The sequence below is a fragment of the Oncorhynchus clarkii genome, chromosome 26 (genome assembly GCF_045791955.1).
Source record: "Oncorhynchus clarkii lewisi isolate Uvic-CL-2024 chromosome 26, UVic_Ocla_1.0, whole genome shotgun sequence".
NCBI lineage: Eukaryota > Metazoa > Chordata > Actinopteri > Salmoniformes > Salmonidae > Oncorhynchus > Oncorhynchus clarkii.
The window spans coordinates 32,822,943-32,848,362 of record NC_092172.1 but is presented as its reverse complement, the minus strand read 5'-3'; the positions used below and the strand labels follow the sequence as shown (position 1 = coordinate 32,848,362).

The window sequence follows — 25,420 nt, the reverse complement described above, 5'->3', positions numbered from 1 at the left end:
CTATTAAAATCAGTAAGTCACATCCATTTTTTTTTTTGCCTTTTCAAAAGGGAAAACTAAATGCCTGGGTATGTGATGCACCGGGTATGTGATTAATAAGTTAACAATCATAAAACACATTGTTCACTAGAAAGACTTATCTGAGTCTTCATTCATTGATTGGTCTACCAAAGCTTGTGTTTAACCTGTAATCAAAACCCTAAAACCCAACTTACTGCTATAATAGGGCACAAAGGCCTGTTGCTGATCACTGCTGAAGAAGCATTTCTCCCAGAGCACTGGGATCTCTGAGCGGATGGCTTCAGTAACGTTTTGCATGTTCAGTTGTTTGAGCTCCATCAGTCGCCTGCCCTCTGCCTCCAACTGAGGTGCGTAAAAGAAGAGAGAACAATTTGGTTATTTGATTCTAACATTTTCTTGATTAATAGACAGACCTTGTTTAGAAACAGCTTTAGAATGGCAGATAGAGTACTGGAGACAATGGTGACTAGCCAGGGTACAAACCAGAGGGGTATACATACTACAAAGCCGGATCAATTAGATAACCTTTTTTTGTTTTAACATCATAAACATCTACTGACTTTCTGGTTCATTAAGAAAGCTAAACTTAGATATGTGTTTTAAGTTGTTGAGTCAATTAGACCAAGTCCATTTCAAGCTTATCTTTCAAAAATAAATAAAAACAGTTATTTCAGAATATTTAGGAAAGTAAGGGACATGGTCAACATTTGTTCATTGGGCTTTGGTCAAAATAAGTGCACTAGAAAGGGATTAGGGTGCCATTTGGGACATAAGCTAAGTGTGTTCACTGACAGCATCCAGGTTCTTCTTCTTGGAGACGACCATGTGCTCTGAGAAGAGCTCTCTCTCCTCCTGGGGCACCTGCAGTCTGTCCCACAGCTCCTGGATCTTCTCCCTGTGAGCCTCACACACCGCCTGGTTCTCTGCCTTCCTCTCCTCTAGCTAGACAGAACAACATAGACACGGGACGGTCAGTAAAGGAGCACTATGGAAATGGGCACGTTCTAGGACATCTGTATTGTCTTTACATGGGGCGCGACTGCAATAAAGACCTGGAACACGGCCAATGACAGATATTAGCAACAAAATGCAAATGAAGATATTTACATGATCTATAGTGAAGTGATAATGAACTGATACAGTATTGTTGAAATGTAGAAATGTATTGCGTGTAGGTCGACTGGTTTTCTACTGTATTGTGATGGTGAGCAGATCAGCTTTGTTCATTCTGCACAGACATGGCAAAGTATCGCTCAAACCATCATCTCAAACATATTGGATTAGTTCCATTCTCACTTGGCCGAGAAGGAGTTTGAGTGAGGCGATGTTGTCTTTGGACAGGCAGAAGGCCTCCTGGTCCTCGCAGATGATGTCCTTCTCGAAGCTGGTCTCTGGCAAGCTGGTCCAGGTCGTCCATGCACAGGATGATCTGCCTCTTGATGCCCACAAACTCAGCACGCCGCCGCTCCTGGCCACAGACAGAGAAATGCCGTTAGGGATCTCCTCAAATGTGTATATTAGTTTACATCAGTGTTTTCCCCAATATTATTTTCTCTAAGTGAGGCGCAGAATCAATGGCCAACCTTTTTTGTCTTTACTACAAACAATTCAACTAATCATGAATCTAGACAGACGGAGAGTAGTTGAATCAGCAAATAAGTGCCGGGCTGAAACAAAATGGCAGAACAAACAGCAGCTCTCCAGGAGCAGGGTTGAAGTATGCACCATCATTCACATCTACGTTCAAATAACATGTTTTCTTTCAAATCCTTTGAGTATTTGATTGAGCCTGCATGATGTATCACATGGGGTTTGCTCCTTTGGGACTATCCTATTAGTTCCATTGCGCCAGGTAAACGCAATCAAGTGCAGCTACATTATATGTTTTTTAAACAAATACTACTGGTATGTGAATCCAGGGTCTGCTTTTATTACAAATCCCTATCCACCTTCTCTGTGGTCTGGCTGGCGATGTGCTGGCGGAAGCCGTCCAGCTGCTCCAGGGAGGGCACGGCGTTAGGGTCGAGGGCGTAGGGGTCCGAACACAGAGTGTCACATAGGTCCTGGTCGCGCTCCGTCAAGGCCTTCAGCTGCTGCATCCTCTGAGTCCGCTCCTTCACCAACATCTCCACCTGGGTCCGGATCTCCTTCTCCTGCTGCAGCATGGTGACGCCCCTCTCCTCCTGGTGAGAGAAAAGGTATTGGGTGAAGTTGCCCCTACACACTGTATTTCCCCCACTACTGGTTAAGGTGAGTATTGAGGAGGGAAAACTAATCCCAGATCTGTACCCAGGGAAGGCACCAGGGTTGGGGTTAATGCCATTTACATTTTTGAGTATTCAGTAAACTGAAAAGAGAATTTCAGTTTACATCCTGAATTGGCCCCAACCCTGGAAGACTTATCCAAAGAAATCTTCAAATTCAAAAATGGACTTATCTAAACTGGAATGGCCTCATTCCCTTCTTTTCCATAATAGCCCTTTTTTTCTCCATCCACTCATCTTCAAGAAATGGACAGCAATAAGTCCATAAATCATCATAGTAAGCCGTACATGCTTTATCCTAGAAATATAATTACTAGAAAGGACAAAGCCAATCAGTCCATGGCAATTTGAGTGGGACATTGATTTGAATCCCTATCCACCAGTCATTATATTTCTATGTGTTATGTCATTTGCATACTAGTAAAACTTTGCAGACCCTGTTAGAAACTGTTAGGATGCTTACCTCAAATGGGGGTAACTGCAGTTCCAAGCACAGCGTATCCAGTTGTTTGCGACAGGCTTCGATGCTGCTCAACAGTCTGGTCCTAAGAGACTCCTCCTCTGTTATCATCATGTCTAACAAACCCTGATGAGAGATGTGCAGAAATGACTAGTCAGGTCACATATAGGAAGGAATACATACTTGTGAATTAGCTACATATAGAAATCTCACATTTAGCAGACTAAATAGATAGGGCATAAGTGTGATGTAGCCTAGCAACACACCCCTCAAAAGTAGGTTAGCTAGCTACTGTACTAGCTCTTCACCAAACGCCCTGGAGCAGAAATAGCTAGTTAACTAGCTACAGCAGGTGCACAGACAGGTGTCACGGCTTTGATAATGTTGTTTATTGGAGAATAATTACACTCTATGCTTGAGTGTCAATTTGTTCTGACTCACCTTGATGTGATTCTTGACCACATTGGTTCTCTGTAGTCTTTGGTCTTCTGGTATTCCTATCTCTTCCCAGATGTCCTTCAAGTGGCAGAGAGCTTTATTCAGGCAAGCCACAGACTCGGCTGCGAGCACCTCACTGGAATGGGCCGGGGACATATATAAAAAGGTTTAATTTTTGGACTGGCATGACAAGTTAATGTTACTTCACTTTGCTGGACCGCTGCAAGTGGCAACGACAAGGGGCAGCACTGCAGCATTAACGTTATTGTCAATGTCGTCCTGCTATTGTAATTTATCAGTCTTTGAATTGATGGCACACAGCAGTCCATCCTTCATTCCGCTTTGCAGACACACCCAGTCGTTAACTGTTAACGTTACAGTATAGTACAATCAAATATGTTATATCTGTGGTATTACAGACAGTAACGTTAGCTAACGTGCTCGCAGCCTAGTCTGTGAATGACTGTCTTGCCTAACGTTAGTCATTCCTGGCAAATTGACATCTAACGTTTGCTAAAATGTTGATTTAGCTAGCAAACTCATAATCTTCAGTAATCTTGCAATTTCTATATAGGTAGCTAGGTATAACGTTAGTCACAAAACACTGCTGCTGTTAAGTTAGCTAACAGCTAGCTTGACATTTCAATTCTGCATGCCAAATGCAATACTTTTTAAAAATACAATTCACTTGCCTCTTCCTCATCGTGATGTCCCAGTAATTAAGTCAGTTGTGTTGAAGCTTGCAGCAAAACTTCTCATAAATCCTCAGATCTCGGTCCTTCAGCTTTGCCTGTGTTAAGTCTCTCTCAAGTCAAGCCGTTTCTGTCCGATTCAAAAATATGCATCAAATTGCGGTCTTGTTTCTCATTGGTTGAGGACGGCCATTATGTCATCGTCTAGACATGGTGATACCATGTGCGCATGCGCAAGGGCGTGGACTTAAGTGCACCATCATGCTTTCAACATGCTTTCAAATGTCACTGTACAGAGACGTCATTGTTTATTTACCTACAGGTATTTGATATCGTAAGATTCATAAATATAATTTATTATAAATCACAGACAACAAATAAAACATCATATTTATTTTGTACTGTGGACAAAAAACAACATTCTTTGTACACCTTTTGCAGTTGGTATAGCACTATGATGGAATATATTCCAACGTCAATCAATTTTTTTCTGAATCAGATCTATCCTAGACAGTGACTGCTTCCAATACAAGACTCTGAATAACAGGTGCAAGCATGTAGCTTGTTGTCATATTGTTGATGCAAATTGTCCAAAAAGTGTTCTGTATGTGTCCACATGATGTCTTGGACCACAAGCTGGATGCTTTCATTGGCAATGATAGAAAGACCCCAGGACTCATGCATGGTTGTCCAACATAGACTCCAGAAGTCTGGCACTGTTTGTGATAGCTGTGGTCACCACAATGAATTTAAGACCTAGAAACACCATAGAGAGAACACATTATCCACTTTTATTCAACTTGTATTTATACCGAGAATCCCAATTGAGAGCCAAGGTCTCTTTTTCAACGGTACAAAGTAATTATGTAGAACCCGCTTGACCTATATAAAACATGTATTGTAAACTATGTAGCCACCACAATAAATGTATAACCTAGGAGAAATAGAGGTAGAAATAGGGGCATGAATATATCTTTCCTTAGCTCACACCCTCGACATTTTCCCTGTCAGCATTGGGATTCGAACCGGCAACCCTCTGGTTACTGGCCCACCTCTCAAGACTTCTGCTGTTCCCTACATTGGCACACTGCTAAATTTCTAGTACCACCACCTTCCAGAATCCCAATATAAAGCCTTCCTTACCTTTCTCTCTGCCCAGGAAGCGTAGTGCTGAGATCTCTGAGAAGGTGCACCCACCCAGGAACATGACTAGGATGATACGCTGGGAATCGGTCTTCACCCTTGCGTCTGATCCGTTACTCCCTGCTGAGAGGGGGGGGGGGAGAAAATAAAGAACTGGAATGCTCTGCGTGTTCCCCTTTCCTCAATGGACTTTCCATTCAAAAGTGCCTTTTACATACATTTCAGTGTGAATGTCAAGCCCACTTGTCTTACCTGTGACTGCAAATTCATGTCCGTTGAGCATGCGGGTGACTTCCTCGAGCCCTGTCCAGCCATCACGCTCCAATACCTGCAGACGTAGCACAAGAGGAATACTTTTTATTATATCACTAATTGAAACCACACTTCTGTCTTAGTATCCATGAGTTCCTTCATATTGGAGTCCACCTACCTGTTCGATGAGTTTGCAGCTCAAAGGAATGTAGGCTCCACTGAAGATATAGGCCATGTCTCGAGGGACACGGAGGTCATACTCTTCATCTGACTTGGGCACCTTGATATAGATATAGTAAGGACATCCGGTTTCATTGCAATACTGTTTGGTTATGGAGTTAATTTAGGGCAGTGTTTCCCAAACTATATATAAAGAAAATCGCTCTTGGTTCTTAGAACCAGGGTTTTGTCAGAAACCTCCGGTAGCCACTAGATACCGTTGTAATAAACATAGGTTTCTGTTTTCTTCCTACAAATGTGGCTCAATCTTTGAAATGGTTCAAGATACAAAATATTATGACCCCATTACTGTAAGATTAGACTCTCAGGAACACGTATGTATCTTCTGTTTCTCTCCACAATGCCCACAAGCCACGCAGGACTCATTAAAACAGACTGGACAAGACCAGGCACTAAATCAAACTGAAGATCAGACAACATTATTGTCTGATGATCTTCTGATCTTCTGATACCTTTCCTGGTGCATTTTAGTCACTTCAAACCAGATTTCCTTCAGATTGAAATACTGACAAAAGTACAGTCAGACTGATTTATAATAGACTGTCATAGCCAAAATGTAAACATTTGCCGTTGATAACATTAGTTTTTTGACATGGTGGGGTCAACTTTTTATTTATGTCAAAAACGGGTCGCAGCCAAATTCGTTTGGGACCCTGTTTTATGGCCATTTCCCAGCCTAGTCCTGAACTAAAAACACAGTTTCCTGGCCATTTCCCAGCCTAGTTCTGAACTAAAAACACAGTTTCCTGGCCATTTCCTAGCCTAGTGCTGAACTAAAAACACAGTTTCCTGGCCATTTCCCAGCCTAGTCCTGAACTAAAAACAACGTTTCCTGGCCATTTCCCAGCCTAGTCCTGAACTAAAAACACAGTTTCCTGGCCATTTCCCAGCCTAGTGCTGAACTAAAAACACAGTTTCCTGGCCATTTCCCAGCCTAGTGCTGAACTAAAAACACAGTTTCCTGGCCATTTCCTAGCCTAGTGCTGAACTAAAAACACAGTTTCCTGGCCATTTCCCAGCCTAGTGCTGAACTAAAAACACAGTTTCCTGGCCATTTCCCAGCCTAGTCCTGAACTAAAAACACAGTTTCCTGGCCATTTCCCAGCCTAGTCCTGAACTAAAAACTAAATTTCATGGAGAATCCAGGATTAGGCTTAATCTGTGTACACGAATCCGCCCTATAATGTTTAGTGAAATTTCATGAAGTTAAAGTAACTCAATACATGGGTATGTTTTTAATATGGTAATTGCTTTGTTAATTAAATTAAAAGACTACATACCAGATTGAGCCTCCTGCCCAAGGCACGGAAATTGCTCTTCTTGGCCAGGGAGGAGAAGGCATCAGTCAGCTTTCCTAAAATAGAACATGTTGAAAGGTTCAAGTGCTGATATTTTGCAGAGCATCTTGTCATTGTCAGGACTCTAAAGTACAGTATATCTATGATGTATATTTTGTGGCTAGTAGTAGTCTCAAAAATGTAAATCACTGTACCTTCACTTGGTTCAGATCAGTCAGTCTCTCACTATTCTTAATTAGCTTAATTTCCTTATCCCAATTCCTTATTACAATGACTTGACAGGTTAAAGAAACCTATTCAGACACTTCATCAACTAGTGGTGGTCACTCAGGAAAGGAAACGAGGAGAAAAACAAAGTAGTTATATACAGTAACGGTATTAGGACCCAGCCTGTATTAAATACAGTAACGGTATTGGGACCCAGCCTGTATAAAATACAGTAACGGTCCTGGGACCCAGCACTTGTATTAAAAACAGTAACGGTATTGGGACCCAGCCTGTATTAAATACAGTAACAGTATTGGGACCCAGCCTGTATTAAATACAGTAACAGTATTGGGACCCAGCCTGTATTAAATACAGTAACAGTATTGGGACCCGGCCTGTATTAAATATAGTAACAGTATTGGGACCCGGCCTGTATTAAATATAGTAACAGTATTGGGACCCAGCCTGTATTAAATATAGTAACAGTATTGGGACCCAGCCTGTATTAAATACAATAACAGTATTGGGACCCAGCCTGTATTAAATACAGTAACGGTATTGGGACCCAGCCTGTATTAAATATAGTAACGGTATTGGGACCCAGCCTGTATTAAATATAGTAACAGTATTGGGACCCAGCCTGTATTAAATACAGTAACAGTATTGGGACCCGGCCTGTATTAAATACAGTAACGGTATTGGGACCCAGCCTGTATTAAAAACAGTAACAGTATTGGGACCCAGCCTGTATTAAATACAGTAACGGTATTGGGACCCAGCCTGTATTAAATACAGTAACGGTATTGGGACCAGCCTGTATCTGACCTGCGGTTTTGTCGTTGACCAGTTTGCCCACTCTGCTCTCCATGACAGTGAGGGTCTCTCCAGGCTGCTGCTCCACCAGCAGGCCTAGCTGCTTCAGGTTGGAAAACGTCAGTAGGTGTTCAATGCCATAACTCTGAGAGAGGAAATAGGACACAGAACTATGTAACAAGGAAAAGGCTCCAACAAAACAACAATGGAAATACAAAGATACAGAAGGAATCCAGTCTAAATGCACATTACACTGACAATGTTACACAGTAACACACTAGCGGGCAAAATTTGGTCTGGGATGTCATCATTTTGTGGTTGTAAAATGGTTGGTTGTATAGACGTCTTTTATCCTGACAACGTCAAGATATCTGGGACTGGGAGAGGTCATATTTTTCTGGTCACTAAAATGTTTTTTCTTTCCCAACTAGTTCACAACATGACATCACAAAAGATGTCAGCCTGATATCATTGCAACCAGTTTTTCCCAACCAGTGCTAGATATAATTTAAAACAATACTTATGATACCAGAACCCACCTGTAGAAACTGGGCTTTTAATGACCGATAATCTTTGGGAAGGAGGCCTGAAAGAAAATATAAACAGCTGATTTAAAAGGACTAAGAATCTTATCATGAGATAAATTATATTTTCATGTGTTTGGTTAAAAAACATCTCTGTGAAGTCTCACCGTTTTCTGTGAGAGACAGCAGACAAAGGAGTCTCATACTTTCCACCATAGAGACCTAAGGTGGATGATAACACAATAAGGTGGATGATAACACAATAAGGTGGATGATAACACAATAAGGTGGATGATAACACAATAAGGTGGATGATAACACAATAAGGTGGATGATAACACAATAAGGTGGATGATAACACAATAAGGTGGATGATAACACAATAAGGTGGATGATAACACAATAAGGTGGATGATAACACAATAAGGTGGATGATAACACAATAAGGTGGATGATAACACAATAAGGTGGATGATAACACAATAAGGTGGATGATAACACAATAAGGTGGATGATAGCTTCCTCCAGGTTTACAGTTTGATGTGGTTGGAGAGAACAATTATAGTTATAAAGGAACAATTATGTGCCAGAATGATTGATGAACACAACCAGTAATATAAATCTTATTTGGCCGATTTAGCACTATGATTACCTGTATGCATGTAGCATTCATAGAAATATAATGAATAGAATGGGTTTGGAGGCTCTACCCCTGGCAATTTGACTGGTAAACTCATGGGTACACTCAGAATGGCTGCCAGTCCACCCATTATGACATCATTGACTTGAATGGAGACGCCCTTTCTATTCATTATATTTCTATGGTACCATTATCATCCAAACAATCTCACCTGTCTATTGATATGCTCCTCTATGTAGGAAATACATTCACGGATTTCAAACCCCTCCAGTAAGGCTGTCGGGTGGGGAAATAAGTATCAGTTATTATGCAATGCAGGAAATGGGATTCATATGGGGAAAAAACATATGCCTCAAAGTACAGTATAGCCTATGTAATGTAATATTACAGTGCTCTGTCTTCAACAGCTCTTGGAAGTCCTGCTTCGTTTTCTTCTTCATCATCGACTCACTGGCACCAATATCTGAAGAGAGACATGTCTTTTTAAAGGGATACTTCAGGATTTTTGCAATGAAGCCCTTTATCTACTTCCTCACAGTCTAATGAACTCATGGATACCATTTGTATGTCTCTACATCCTGTATGAAGGAAGTTAGAGGTAGTTTCTCGAGCCAATGTTAACTAGTGTTAGCGCAATGACTGAAAGTCTTTGGTATCTCATAGCATACTAGCAGTTACCATTGACGGTCTAAGGCTGCATCGCAGTGCTAGAGGCATCACTACAGACCCGGGTTCGATCCCAGGCTGTATCACAACCGGCCGTGACCAGGAGTCCCATAGGGCGGCACACAATTGGCCCAGCGTCGTCCGGGTTAGGGGAGGGTTTGGCCGGGGTAGCCCGTCATTGTAAATAAGAATTTGTTCTTGACTGACTTGCCAAGTTAATTAAAAACAAAAAATAAATTGCGCTAACACCAGTTAACAACTTCCTTCAAAATGCACGCAGACATAAAAATGGTCTCAACCAATTAATTTGACTCTGGGGAAGTAGAGACTCAATACTCACGCAGACTGAGGAGCCGATGCTCCTGTTTTAACCCTTTCAGCTCCTCCGACACAAACGTCTTCATCTGTTTAATGTCCATTCCACTACGCTTCTGTAATGACAGAGACGGAGAGAGATGAATAATCGTCAAACATGAACTTCTACTCTTTGATGTAAAGAAAGCTCTAAGAGGACATTTAAGACAAATATTATGCATCCACGCAGGGCAACACTTCAACAGGGGGGAATTGTTGGAAATTATAAATGTGCTGTCAATCAGCTTACCATACCTAGCAAATAAAGGTAAACAAATAGATTGGAAGCACAAAGGCCCATATAGATGTAAATATGGTCAGAATGAAACACTCACATCATATGCAGTCTGGAGGTTTCGGGCCTTTTGACTTAGGAAGCCAAACACCTGGGAGAAATGCTCGTTCCTGATCTCGTTAAAAACCTGAGATAGAAGCACGCACAAATTCCAGTGAGACTGTCATCCTTAAACCAGTGATGGGGAAATGATATCAATTCAACCGTGTTATACTTCTAAAAGGCCAACCTTATCTTGAGAGTTTAGCATCACTTTTATACTCTTGTCAGAGGAGGTGACATCTGGACAAAACTCCACACATCCTATAGGACAAAGAGCTGGATTAGAATTCCATACAGACAATGGACATGCAATAAGATCTTAATGCCATTTTATGCATTGTAACTGTAATGGTATACAGCAATAAGAGGCTTCAGTGTGTGTGGTCCTTGACTAGGACACAATATATAAAGACCACATTATTTGCAGTATAGCTATTTCAAAGTAGAGACTGTAATCAGAGCAAATATCATTGCTTACCACATTTAATTCTGAAAATATCATCGACAAGTCCTTCATAGACAACCTGGGAACACAGAGGAGTCACAAGGTCCACATCTGCAAAGAGAGAAAACATTAGTATGATATCAGCTATTATTATGACAAGTATCTCCCTATTGTTATACTTAAAGGAGAATTCCATTCCAAATCCACATTTTCATACGTTAGTCTGATTTAAAATGGCAAAAAATGAGAGCAACAAATAAGACAAACGTCACAACTGCCGTGATTCACAGTTCAAGAAAGATCTACCTCTGTCAATGAGAAACACATTTCCGATCTCCGCTTGACGCGCTCTCTGTTCCCCCTCCTCCACCTGCTCCCTCCACGATTCATACGCCATCTGAACCGGGCAAGAGACCATTAATACTGTTAACACATACTCTATGAATCTCGTCTAAATCATGGTGTTTGAAAATCTAAATCATCTGTACCGGTGCTGATTTCTGACTGTGTCTGCATTCAACAACATACAGCTCTACCTTGATGAACAAGACAAAGACTGGTTGGCTGAAACATAAACAGACTGGCACCCATAGTAAATCATTCATTCAGTACCATCTAGAATCATAATCCCAGATGTATTTTAGCTTTGTTTTAATTCAGTATACAAGGCAGCTAAACGCTGAATTGCGGTATACAAAAATACATTAAAGAGTGTTGATGTACTGAGCTGATCTTACCTTGGAGCATCGTCCGATCCCATACACCTTAGAGAAGGGGCCGTAGACAGAGTGTAGGAGATGCAGGGCACTACCCGCTGTTCTCACCCAGCGCTGGTCTCCCTCCTGTGGACACACAGGTCATGCTTGTTAGCAAAATAATTAGCACTATGAATATAACCACGCTAGTCCCAGTACTAGGTTGTTAGTTATATGCCCAAATGTGTTACTAATTTGTTATCACACTGTACCTGCTTATGTAACTACATGTAAATACATCATTTTTGCATCATAAAGTGGGATTGATATTCCTAAATACAGCTCCCATCAGCACTACTGTCTATCATTACCAAGAAGTAGTCTCTGAAGAATTCCGGAAGCTCCAAGCTAATGATGTCATCGTCCAGGGGCAGGAGGTAGAATGACCACTCGTCAGTAGTCACATCTTCACAAGGGAGTGAAAAAGTGTCTGTTAACATTCAAACATCTGGAATAGCAAAATATGAATATGAAATATCAAAAGACACCTACCACCAAAGATTCCCTGCTCCTCCAAAAGGTTCTCGCATGCATAAAACTGTAAGAGACACGGAAAGCGAGAGAAGAATGAGCAAAGAAAACAAATATCATTGTTTTATTGCAGAGAGTATACAATAACTACATAATAATCACCTTCTGAGGGCTAAATATGATCTTGTATCTTCTGAATCTCCCAAATGCTTTGTCTGCATTGACCACATCTGGAAAAAGAAACCAATTTGTCAGTGGATATAAGAAACAGCCACGAACCATCCTGTATAACTGCCCATACAAACCACCTGGGAAACGGCACTCTACTCACTGCTGTCAGACTGTATAATAACTCTACCTCTTTAATGATTTCCCCACTCAATTTTGGGGGTTTTACAATCACATTTTAATATTTCAATTTCCATTCTAAAAAATGTCCTGTAATGTTTCAAGTGTTATGTATTCTAGTTATGTAATGTATTATGTGTTATGTATTTAAATGAGTGTTTTGCAATTATTAGTCATGTCAATTTTGCATTTCTTCAGTTGATCTGTGAGCAAGAATAAATCAAACTCATTACAGAGTGATTTCCCTCATTGTCTTCCCGATCAAGGACATTAAATCAGAAGCCTTTGTTTGCACAGTAACACAACATACTCCAGAAGCACTGTCGATAATACCACTGATCCAGAAAAGACAAGGCATTTCAAAGTCTGGGACGACAGTAATACAGTCATTCATTTCTCCGGAAGGGAATAGCGTTGCTAACTTAATCTTTCACTGCATTGGCATCCCAAGAATTACACTTTAATGACATACAATATGAATCAGCTGATTTTCAATATCAGGGTGCCACCATTCTACTTACCACATATCCACTTGATAGTTTTTATTCTTGGGCGGATCAGGAAGCATAGTCTGTCAAGGAAGGCACATTGTTATGGCGGTGTTACAACATTGTTATGGCTGTGTTACAACATTGTTATGGCTGTGTTACAACATTGTTATGGCTGTGTTACAACATTGTTATGGCTGTGTTACAACATTGTTATGGCTGTGTTACAACATTGTTATGGCTGTGTTACAACATTGTTATGGCTGTGTTACAACATTGTTATGGCGGTGTTACAACATTGTTATGGCTATGTTACAACATTGTTATGGCGGTGTTATACAACATTGTTATGGCTGTGTTACAACATTGTTATGGCTGTGTTACAACATTGTTATGGCTGTGTTACAACATTGTTATGGCTGTGTTACAACATTGTTATGGCGGTGTTATACAACATTGTTATGGCTGTGTTACAACATTGTTATGGCTGTGTTACAACATTGTTATGGCTGTGTTACAACATTGTTATGGCTGTGTTACAACATTGTTATGGCGGTGTTATACAACATTGTTATGGCTGTGTTACAACATTGTTATGGCTGTGTTACAACATTGTTATGGCTGTGTTACAACATTGTTATGGCTGTGTTACAACATTGTTATGGCTGTGTTACAACATTGTTATGGCTGTGTTACAACATTGTTATGGCTGTGTTACAACATTGTTATGGCTGTGTTACAACATTGTTATCGCTGTGTTACAACATTGTTATGGCGGTGATACTTGTTCCTCCAAGACAATAAAAGAGAAGCAGATCTATGGAACTACAATCGGATTTGCTACTTACTGATCTGAGGTGCTGACAATGGGTTTGTGTTCCACTTTGTAAAGCTTGTCCACATCATGTTGCTACAAGGAGAAAGGTGACAAAGATTGTATAGGACTGAACCTCATTGTAACCTGGTAAACTGATATATGTAAGGACAGGCAATCAATATGGTATACAGCAATATTCAGAAACATAACAATGACATGTACCTTTAGTGTTGTGACATTAGCAATGCGGTCCAGGGGGCTCATCAAATCTGCCTCAATGAACAGGTCCTTCCTCCCAGGTAGCTTTAAACCAGGGGAGTAAAAATGCAGTATGATGATGATGATGATGAATATACCTAATCAATACCCAGAAGAGGAATTTAGGATTGCAACCAGCAGTAGAGACTAATATACATTACAGAAACATAGAGGGACGCTTTCCCAGACACAGATTAAGCCTATAGAATCTCAATTGAAACAGATTTTTAGTCCAGGACCAGGACTGTCTGAGAAACTGACCCAGGCTTTACACCTTTAATAGGATCCATGACTTGTGTGAGTACTTGTGGATACTGAGACACAAGACAATTGATAACCTGAGTGGGGGGAAGATGAGTGGAGTAGTCCTACCTGTTCCAGTAGGTAAATGAGCTGGTCCCTGGCCAGCCTCTTGAGCAGTGAGAAGTCAGGGAGCTCAGGGGCATCTCTCCTGACACTGTGAGCCATGGGGCCTGAGGTGGAACAGAGTGACACACCTGCCCAACCATTCACCTCCCTGGAAAATACAATCCAGCTGTGATGGGCTACCCACTGGGCACACTCTAATTGAATTAACACTGTTTCCACGTCATTTCAATTAAATTAAGTTGAACCAATGTGGAATATACATTGAATTGACTTATTTGCAGAGTGGGTAGCTTCACAATGACAACGAGCTAGCTAACGTTAGCCACCTAGCTAGAATTCGCTAGTAATATATTGTATGTTTTGCAAATTCCTAAAATATAATATGAATTATAATTTGTCAAATATCATACGAAATGGTTGATGGACATCCACAAATTAATGCATACCATACGAAATATAACATATCATACTAAATGGAATGTCTCGGATTTAAATACAAAATAATAAGAAATTATCTGAGACCAGGTGCCCCTACACACACACACAGCAGTGGGCTCTGTCTATTGTGCTGACAATGCAGCATAGATACAGATTTTGTGCCAACCTGTCACTCAATCATTTTTAAATATTTTTATATAGAGACATTACAACAAAAACTGAAGGGGCACAAGTTTCAAATGAGGGGGCTAATCCTTTTGGCTAATCGTGGAACAGGGCCAGCTACAGTATAGTGTAGATTTTTTATTTGAACAAATAATTTCTCACTGAAATTAAATATACGTTTCGAAAACCGGGTTGAACGCGATTATTATTTACTTTTCTAAACGTTAAAACAAAGCGTCGAATTTTTGTTTACATTGAGACAAATGCGGGTGTAACACCTGAAACCCTGAAAACCAACATACAGAGAAGAGTTTTCGAGAGCTAACGTTAGCATACTGTAGTTATCAGCTGATTTAGTAGTCACACCATGATTAACTGTATATGGCAATAAGGACGACGACAGTCATTAAAACCAAATGTATATACCGTTACCTTATAGGTTATTGGACGATTTAGACGATATAAAATGTAAAATAAACAAAATATGCTCTATCAATTTTAGCTAGCTATGAACATTACCTTGGTTTGTTTCCGGATGTGCGGATGGGATGTTGCGAATCTTTGTTTCACTACGAACAAGTAAATAGAGGGCACCGTATCTCAAGACATGACTGGAGAGAACAACTGTTTGGAGAACTGTACCTAGTCAATGCACTTTGCTGTTTACAGTATGCAACTTGCTACTATGAGTTCAGATTCGGTTATATTGTTGCAGACGGTGACATTTTCTGCTGAAAACCACCAAGATCAACGGACTAAAGACCCCAAAGAAACCAACTATCCAATAGTAGCCTCTCCCTATTACCTATCAATGATGTAGCTATATAAAAATCATTGGTACTAATGTGGTGGAAAAGTGGATTTTTTAAAGCAAATACCAAGTTGGCAGCATCCAGCACTCACCATGTTTCTTTCCTTTATCCTGAAGATCCTCTTTTGACCATTTAGATGCACCAGGTCCCTAGCAGAGCAAACCTTCCTCATCTTAATTCCAACATCATCACCCGTCTCCATCATAACCATGTTCTCTTCTTTGTTGTCAATGATATGTTTACAGGTGTGGACCAAAGACTCAAAAGAAAGGAAAACAAACACAAAACACAAAGGAGAGGACGAAAGAGGTGTCCGGTGGATGGCTGTCAAGTCACCGTCATTCACCTACCTCGTCACCTGTGGCAGGTCCATGAGTGGGGCCAGAGAGGAGGCCCAGTCTGCAGTCAACACATTCGGTCTCGGAGCATCAAGCAGACATGGTGACAGCAGCAGCAAGGCTAAAAACAACCATCACTCCAGGCCTTGCCCCATGACAGGCTATCATGAAGTTGTCAAAAGACTGCCAGCCCACCTGAGAAAGCAACACAAGCTAGAAAAGAACTCTCCTCTATACAGAGAGCTTCTTACAGCATCACAGAAGAGAAGGTCAAATGTCAATGAATGAATTTTATGATGTTTACTGTGAATAATTATTCTAGCTGATGTATTGAAGTTGAATGAGAAATATGTAATTGAATTGGGACATGATTGAACAAGACAATATTTGGGAAAGGAATAAAGAATGTGCTTGAACTGCCACACAGCTCGACTAACTTCGATGTCCGTTTTCCTTTATCTACAGCAGGCCGACTCAGACATCCTTTCTGAGGCTTGTAACAGATACAGCATAGAAAGACCAGCATCAATTCATATCCGAAGTGGTCACACTCATTTACACACAGACCTTTTTTGTAGGATGTAAACCTACACCAGTGGTGTAAAGTACTTTAGTAAAAATACTTTAAAGTACTACTTACGTCGTTGTTGGGGTATCTGTACTTAACTTTATTATTTATATTTTTGAAGACTTTTACTCCACTACATTTCCCTGACACCCAAAAGTACTCGTTACATTTTGAATGCTTAGCAGGACAGGAAAATTGTCTAATTCACACACTTATCAAGAGAACCTCCTTGGTCATCCCTACTGCCTCTGATCGGCATACTCACTAAACACAAATGCTTAGTTTGTAAATTATGTCTGACTGTTGAAGTGTGCCCCTGGCTTTCTGTATAAAAAATATAAAAAAAACATTGTGCCGTCTCAGCTGATTATTATAAGGAATTTAAAATGATTTATACTTTTACTTTTGTTTCCTAAGTATATTCAAAACCAAATACTTTTAGACTTTTATTCAAGTAGTATTTTACTGGGTGACTTTCACTTTTACTTGAGTCATTATCTTTTAAGGTATCTTTACTTTTACTCAAGTTTGACAATTGGGTACTGTTAAACCACTGCGGACATGTATGTTCCTAGAAAACCAGAGAACGCAAATGGCAATGTCAAAATTGATGAGCAAAAAATTAGCTAAACTCAGCAAAACTTAACTGTCAACTGCGTTTATTTTCAGCAAACTTAACATGTGTATATATTTGTATGAACATAACAAAATTCAACAACTGAGACATAAACTAAACAAGTTCCACAGACATGTGACTAACAGAAATTGAATAATGTGTCCCTGAACAAAGGGGGGGTCAAAATCAAAAGTAACAGTCAGTATCTGGTGTGGCCACCAGCTGCATTAAGTACTGCAGTGCATCTCTTCCTCATGGACTGCACCAGATTTGCCAGTTCTTGCTGTGAGATGTTACCCCACTCTTCCACCAAGGCACCTGCAAGTTCCCGGACATTTCTGGGGTGAATCTCACCCTCCGATCCAACAGGTCCCGGACGTGCTCAATGGGATTGAGATCTGGGCTCTTCTCTGGCCATTGCAGAAAACGGACATTCCTGGCTTGCAGGAAACCACGCACAGAATGAGCAGTGTGGCTGGTGGTATTGTCATGCTGGAGGGTCATGTCAGGATGAGTCTGCAGGAAGGGTACCACAGGAGGGAGGAGAATATCTTCCCTGTAACGCACAGCGTTGAGATTGCCTGCAATGACAACAAGCTCAGTCTGATGATGCTGTGACACACCACCCCAGACCACGACGGATCCTCCACCTCCAAATCGATCACGCTCCAGAGTACAGGCCTCGGTGTAACAATCATTCCTTCGATGATAACGCAAATCCGACCATCACCCCCAGTGATACAAAACCGTGACTTATCAGTGAAGAGGCAGTCCTGTCTGGTCCAGTGATGGTGGATTTGTGCCCATAGGCGACGTTGTTGCCGGTGATGTCTGGTGAGATCCTGTCTTACAACAGGCCTACAAGCCCTCAGTCCAGCCTCTCTCAGCCTATTGTGGACAGTCTGGGCACTGATGGAGGGATTGTGCATTCCTGGTGTAACTCGGGCAGTTGTTGATGCCATCCTGTACCTGTCCCGCAGGTATGATGTTCAGATGTACCGATCATGTGCAGGTGTTGTTACACGTGGTCTGCCACTGCGAGGACGAGCAGCTGTCTGTCCTGTCTCCCTGTAGCGCTGTCTTAAGCGTCTCACAGTACAGACTTTGCCATTTATTGCCCTGGCCACATCTGCAGTCCTCATGCCTCCTTGCAGCATGCCTAAAGGCACGTTCACGCAGATGAGCAGGGACCCTGGGCATCTTTATTTTGGTGTTTTTCAGTCGTTAGAAATGCCTCTTTAGTGTCCTAAGTTTTCATAACTTTGACCGTAATTGCCTACCATCTGTAAGCTGTTAGTGTCTTAACGACCGTTCCACAGGTGCATGTTCATTAATTGTTTATGGTTCATTGAACAAGCATGGGAAACAGTGTTTAAACCCTTTAAAATGAAGATCTGTGATCTGTTATTTGGATTTTTACAAATTATCTTTGAAAGACAGGGTCCTGAAAAAGGGATGTTTCTTTTTTTGCTGAGTTTATTTCTATTTTTAAGCTGAAATGAAGGTTTCTTGGATAAGCCCAAATAAATATTTACATGCAAGCTTTGGTTACTGTCCTTCTCCATCTGACATTTTCCATCTTTTTGGGTAGAGTTTACTTAGAAGATACACAAGTGATTTGACTGCAGTCTTCCTGTTTAGGTAAGAGTAGTGTGTAGTTGGTATTGTGTGTGTGCACATGTTGAGTAAGGAAAGTTCTCTGACAGGTGGTCCTGGTCCACTTGTGTACAGGTGAGGGCATACTAGGCATCTAATTGGTAGGGCTGGAAATTGCCAGAGACCTCACGATACGATATATCATGGTACTTAGGTGCTAATACGATATGCAGTGTGATTCTATACGTATCACAATTCTATATGTATTCTGATTCAATACTGCAATTTGATTACCATTAGGCGTTCCAACCACACTGCTGGACAAGAGAAAGCCGTGAGAACATAGGTTTTGGATGTAAAAGTGCTCACAACATGTTGGCTAACCATTTTAAAAAAATCAAAAGTAGATGGGCTGTAGGATGATAAATAGCTACATTTTGGCACAGGTAAACCTTACTAACAATAGCTAGCTTTAACAAACAAGAATACAAAATAAAATAATAATTCTAGTCACCGGAAGGTTGCAAGATCGAATCCCTGAGCTGACAAGGTACAAATCTGTCGTTCTGCCCCTGAACAAGGCAGTTAACCCACTGTTCCTAGGCCGTCATTGAAAATAAGAATGTGTTCTTAACTGACCTGCCTAGTTAAATAAAGGTTAAAAAAACAAGAGTGAGTCCTAGGGGGGAGAGAGAAATGTAGAGGCTATCTAATACACTAACTAAAAGTCTGTACAATATATATTATTACCACCGTGTGCTCTGTGTGTCTATATAAAACTACGGGTCAAGTCAATGTAATTAGTATTAGTAAACTTGTTACTATCATTGTCCTGCTCTTTATATATTTTTGTAATATAGCAGTAAAACTGCTAAGTGCTGGAGGACATTTGTAAGTCCTATTAGTTTGCAGGATCAATCTAAATTCAGATATTTATCTTGTATCACATACATTGCATCAGTTGCCTTTTGAATCATCAATAGTGAAAATCAAAGGGTTCTTTGGCTGTCCCAATAGGAGAACCCTTTTTGGCTCCAGGTTGAACCTTTTTGGGTTCCAAATAAAAATCTCAAAAGTATTAGTCCACATCCCAGAGCCTCATTAAATGTGCATGAGAACTTTTCTGTGCCGAAGGACTTAACATTGGCTGTGATGTGGGTGGGGGGGGGGGTGAAGGTTAATGAATCCTTTCCTCTGTGGAAAGGGTTCTACATGGAACCAAAAAGGGTTCTTCAAAGGGTTCTCCTATGGGGACAGCCAAATAACTGTTTTAGGTTCCTGATAGCACCTTTTTATCTAAGAGTGTAATGAAAGAAATGTATTATTTATCTTATTGCTTCACCGACATAGTTCATCACAAACTCACTCTATACAAGTCACTTATATTAACATAGTCAGGGCATTCTATTTCAGTTTTGTTATTGTAGGAAGACGTTAAACGTGTTTATCAACCTAAAGTTTTGTCCTATTTTGACAAGTTAATCGTACATGCAGGTAGAACTTGCAAAACATTTATGATGACATCATATGCTATATTACACGTATGTTACTATATTCCACACCGACATTTGAGGTTAAAAATGTGTAAGGGCATATGGTCAAGAAGATGAACTCTCTCTCTACTGATTCTCTGTTGGAGGGATTTACATGTCAGCTTTGGTTAAAGTTTATTCTGGTTCTTTGGACCGTGAGATTTTCCGAAGCTCCTGGGTAGTTTGCTTAGAAACTGCAGGAGTTATTTGACTGCGGTGTTCGTTTTTAGGTAGTGTGTGAACAGGGCCCTTACTATATTGTCTTTCCCTGAATCCTCACATCCCTTTTCTTCTCCTTCTGCTCAAAACCATTGGAGGAGAAGATCCAAGGTTGTCCGCAGGGGGTTTTGAGAAGAATACGAGGTAAGAGAATGTGAGGAATCAAGGACAGACAATTAAGAAAGAGCCCAGTAGAAAAAATATAAGCAGTCTAATTGGTAACCTGAGAGTATAGATGATGTAACAAGGCACTCTGATGGTGTGGTGGGGCCTTTTCTCATTTGGACAAAAGTCCATCCTCCTCCTCCGTGACCCTGAGATGAAGAGATGGGAGGAGGCTCTGGAGTACTGCAGGGATCACTACACCGACCTCCCCAGCCTGCTCTCTAAGACTGAACATCTCCAGGCCCAGAGCAAGATGGAGGGTGCCCAGACCGACCATGTGTGGACGGGTCTGATCTTCCTGGCCAGAGAATGGCTGTTGGTGAACGGGGACCACCTGGAGTACCAGGTCTGGACCGGCGCCCCACCTAATACCTCCATGGTGGGACCCTGACCAGAGATGAAGAGCAATGGGGAACCAGGAACTGTGAGGAGAGGAGGAACTTCCTCTGCTACAGAGCGTGAGCCCCAGAGGAGAGAGATATTACTGTAGTAGATATGATCATCTATGTATGCTCTCTACTTATTACTAGTTAACGCTGTCATGACGTTGCCCTCTTTGGGTACAGCGAGCACCATCCCCCTCTCTGTCTCCTACAACTAGGCTGCTGTGGTCAGAGAGGTTGTAAATTCCTGGAGGAGATGATCTCCTCAAGGCCACAGTATAGAGACAGAGTAGAGTTTTCATAGAAGAGAACAAAGGAATTTCTTCCACCTCACAGAACTTGAGGTCCGAACAACATTTATGTTCCGGAGAAGGTATAAAAGATCGGTGAAGAATCCAGCTACGAACTGGTCCGTTTGGTGCAATTTTGTGGGGCTCATGGGAGACAATACAGCCACATTACCATAACGTTGTTTATATAATAGCCTCAGATATGAGGTTTACATCTAATTGTTGTATAAGATGAATGAGTGAAGATGATACTGTTTGTAAAATTGTGTAATGTGATTTTGGACTGTTTAATGAAGGAAACTCCAATTCCCTTTTGAGTTTAACTAAATCAGAGGACCGCCCATGAACCCAGTTCGGACCTTGCGTCATGAGACAGCCTTTTCTGCAACTCCCGAATAAACCCCCCACTTTGAGAATTTCTCAACAGACCATGTTTCTCTCAATTACGAGAGGACAAAGGTTGCAGACCAGCTTACCTCAATAACGAGAGGGCCAAGGTTGAGACCAGACTGCTGAATCTTTTAACCATCCCACGTGGTTAAACTCTTAGACTATTGATCCCCACAGAATAAGAACAAGTCTTTGATATTAATTACTAGTCTGCAGCTAGGAATTCGGTATCATTGAAGGGCAAGACCGACACCTGCCGAAACATCTATTCTATAACAACATCGCTGAATGTTACTCTGAAGTATCCATTCTGACCACGGCAGAGAGAGAGAGACGGACAATTCTACAAAAGAAACAAACTTTTCAACAGCGATCAAGACGACACACTGAGCGTAAATATATACAGTGGGGAGAACAAGTATTTGATACACTGCCGATTTTGCAGGTTTTCCTACTTACAAAGCATGTAGAGGTCTGTCATTTTTATCATAGGTACACTTCAACTATGAGAAACGGAATCTAAAACAAAAATCCAGAAAATCACATTGTATGATTTTTAAGTAATTAATTTTCATTTTATTGCATGACATAAGTATTTGATACATCAGAAAAGCAGAACTTAATATTTGGTACAGAAACCTTTGTTTGCAATTACAGAGATCATACATTTCCTGTAGTTCTTGACCAGGTTTGCACACACTGCAGCAGGGATTTTGGCCCACTCCTCCATACAGACCTTCTCCAGATCCTTCAGGTTTCGGGGCTGTCGCTGGGCAATACGGACTTTCAGCTCCCTTCAAAGATTTTCTATTGGGTTCAGGTCTGGAGACTGGCTAGGCCACTCCAGGACCTTGAGATGCCTCTTACGGAGCCACTCCTTAGTTGCCCTGGCTGTGTGTTTTGGGTCGTTGTCATGCTGGAAGACCCAGCCACGACCCATCTTCAATGCTCTTACTGAGGGAAGGAGGTTGTTGGCCAAGATCTTGCGATACATGGCCCCATCCATCCTCCCCTCAATACGGTGCAGTCGTCCTGTCCCCTTTGCAGAAAAGCACCCCCAAAGAATGATGTTTCCACCTCCATGCTTCACGGTTTGGATGGTGTTCTTGGGGTTGTACTCATCCTTCTTCTTCCTCCAAACACGGCGAGTGGAGTTCAGACCAAAAAGCTCTGTTTTTGTCTCATCAGACCACATGACCTTCTCCCATTCCTCCTCTGGATCATCCAGATGGTCATTGGCAAACTTCAGACGGGCCTGGACATGCGCTGGCTTGAGCAGGGGGACCTTGCGTGCGCTGCAGGATTTTAATCCATGATGGTGTAGTGTGTTACTAATGGTTTTCTTTGAGACTATGATCCCAGCTCTCTTCAGGTCATTGACCAGGTCCTGCCGTGTAGTTCTGGGCTGATCCCTTACCTTCCTCATGTTCATTGATGCCCCACGAGGTGAGATCTTGCATGGAGCCCCAGAACGAGGGTGATTGACCTTCATCTTGAACTTCTTCCATTTTCTAATAATTTTGCCCACAGTTATTGCCTGCTCACCTAGCTGCTTGTCTATTGTCCTGTAGCCCATCCCAGCCTTGTGCAGGTCTACAATTTTATCCCTGATGTCCTTACACAGCTCTCTGGTCTTGGCCATTGTGGAGAGGTTGGAGTCTGTTTGATTTAGTGTGTGGACAGATGTCTTTTATACAGGTAACAAGTTCAAACAGGTGCAGTTAATACAGGTATATCAAAGGGGGTGAATACATATGCATGCACCACTTTTACGTTTGACATTTTTTAGAATTGTTTTAAACAAGTTATTTTTTAAATTTCACTTCCCCAATTTGGACTATTTTGTGTATGTCCGTTACATGAAATCCAAATAAAAATATATTTAAATTACAGGTTGTAATGCAACAAAATAGGGAAAACACCAAGGGAGATGATTACTTTTGCAAGGCCCTGTACGTACGGTCACTGTGGGGACGACGTCGTCGTCGATGCACTTATTGATGAAGCAGATGACTGAAGTGGTGTACTCCACAATGCCATTGGATGAATCCCGGAACATATTCCAGTCTGTGCTAGTGTTGGAGTGTTTTGCTGGTGCAGTGCTGGACTTTTGATAGAACCTGTGAGAAGATATTTATTTATTTCACCTTTATTTAACCAGGTAGGCTAGTTGAGAACAAGTTCTCATATGCAACTGTGACCTGGCCAAGATAAAGCAAAGCATTTCGACACATACAACAATACAGAGTTACACGTGGAATAAACAAACATACAATCAATAATACAGTAGAAAATATATATACAGCATGTGCAAATGACGTAGGATAAGAGAGGTAAGGCAATAAATAGGCCTTGGTGGCGAAGTAATTACAATATGTCAATTAAACACTGGAATGGTAGAATGTGCAGAAGATTAATGTGCAAGTATAGATACTGGGGTGCAAAGGAGCAAGATAAATAAATAAATACAGTATGGGGATGAGGTAGATTGGATGGGCTATTTACAGATGAGCTATGTACAGGTGCAGTGATCTGTGAGCTGCTCTGACAGCTGGTGCTCAAAGCTAGTGAGGGAGGTAAGAGTCTCCAGGTTTAGTGATTTTTGCAGTTCGTTCCAGTCATTGGCAGCAGAGAACTGGAAGGAGAGGCGGCCGAAGGAAGAATTGGCTTTGGGGGTGACCAGTGAGATATACCTGCTGGAGTGCGTGCTACAGGTGGGTGCTGCTATGGTGACCAGTGAACTGAGATAAGACAAGGCTTTACCTAGCAAAAACATGTAGATGACCTGGAGCCAGTGGGTTTGGTGACGAGTATGAAGCGAGGGCCAGCCAACGAGAGCATACAGGTCGCAGTGGTGGGTAGTATATGGGGCTTTGGTGACAAAACGGATAGGACTGTTGTAGACTGCATCCAATTTGTTGAGTAGAGTGTTGGAGGCTATTTTGTAAATGACATCGCCGAAGTCGAGGATCGGTAGGATGGTCAGTTGTACGAGGGTATGTTTGGCAGCATGAGTGAAGGATGTTTTGTTGCGAAATAGGAAGCCGATTCTAGATTTCATTTTGGATTGGAGATGTTTAATGTGAGTCTGGAAGGAGAGTTTACAGCCTAACCAGACACCTAGGTATTTGTAGTTGTCCACATATTCTAAGTCAGAACCGTCCAGAGTAGTGATGCTGGACGTGCGGGCAGGTGCAAGTGTAGCCAATGTGGAATGGCTAGCTAGTTAGCGGTGGTGCGCGCTAGTGGCGTTTCAATCGGTGACGTCACTTGCTCTGAGACCTTGAAGTAGTGGTTCCCCTCGCTCTGCAAGGACCGTGGCTTTTGTGGAGCAATGGGTAACGATGCTTCGAGGGTGACTGTTGACGTGTGCAGAGCGTCCCTGGTTCGCGCCCAGGTCGGGGCGAGGGGACGGGCGTAAAGTCTATACTGTTACACAGGCAGCGATCGGTTGAAGAACATGCATTTAGTTTTACTTGCATTTAAGAGCAGTTGGAGGCCACGGAAGGAGAGTTGTATGGCATTAAAGCTCATTTGGAGGTTAGTTAACACAGTGTCCAAAGAAGGGCCAGAGGTATACAGAATGGTGTCGTCTGCGTAGAGGTGGA

General features: G+C 41.6%; 1 protein-coding gene and 1 pseudogene across 1 annotated transcript; both read right to left on the bottom strand.

The window, feature by feature from the left end:
* Positions 1-180: 180 nt before the first annotated feature.
* LOC139384603 (protein regulator of cytokinesis 1-like) lies at positions 181-3,339 on the bottom strand (annotated as a pseudogene).
* Positions 3,340-4,253: 914 nt separating this feature from the next.
* Positions 4,254-15,461, bottom strand: LOC139385126 (vacuolar protein sorting-associated protein 33B). The gene is made up of 24 exons (XM_071130196.1): positions 15,423-15,461; positions 14,304-14,448; positions 13,896-13,976; positions 13,705-13,766; positions 12,890-12,939; positions 12,183-12,250; positions 12,042-12,087; positions 11,861-11,955; positions 11,532-11,636; positions 11,101-11,191; positions 10,828-10,905; positions 10,537-10,610; positions 10,348-10,434; positions 9,999-10,089; positions 9,381-9,455; positions 9,204-9,268; positions 8,520-8,574; positions 8,368-8,414; positions 7,841-7,973; positions 6,791-6,864; positions 5,449-5,550; positions 5,271-5,346; positions 5,019-5,141; positions 4,254-4,631 (listed from the first exon to the last, which is right to left on the bottom strand). Exons 2-24 carry the CDS (start codon positions 14,397-14,399, stop codon positions 4,552-4,554), a joined length of 1,854 nt encoding a protein of 617 aa, XP_070986297.1. The 5' UTR covers positions 14,400-14,448; positions 15,423-15,461; the 3' UTR covers positions 4,254-4,551.
* Between the last annotated feature and the right edge of the window lie 9,959 nt (positions 15,462-25,420).

Excerpts from the sequence above, each read along its gene's own strand:
- LOC139385126 (XM_071130196.1), bottom strand. The coding sequence starts at position 14,399 with ATGGCTCACAGTGTCAGGAGAGATGCCCCTGAGCTCCCTGACTTCTCA. Across the intron at positions 7,974-8,367 it reads TAAAAGCCCAGTTTCTACAG|AGTTATGGCATTGAACACCT; the intron begins GTGGGTTCTGGT and ends TTCCTCTCTCAG. Across the intron at positions 5,142-5,270 it reads ACATGAATTTGCAGTCACAG|CAGGGAGTAACGGATCAGAC; the intron begins GTAAGACAAGTG and ends CCCCCCTCTCAG.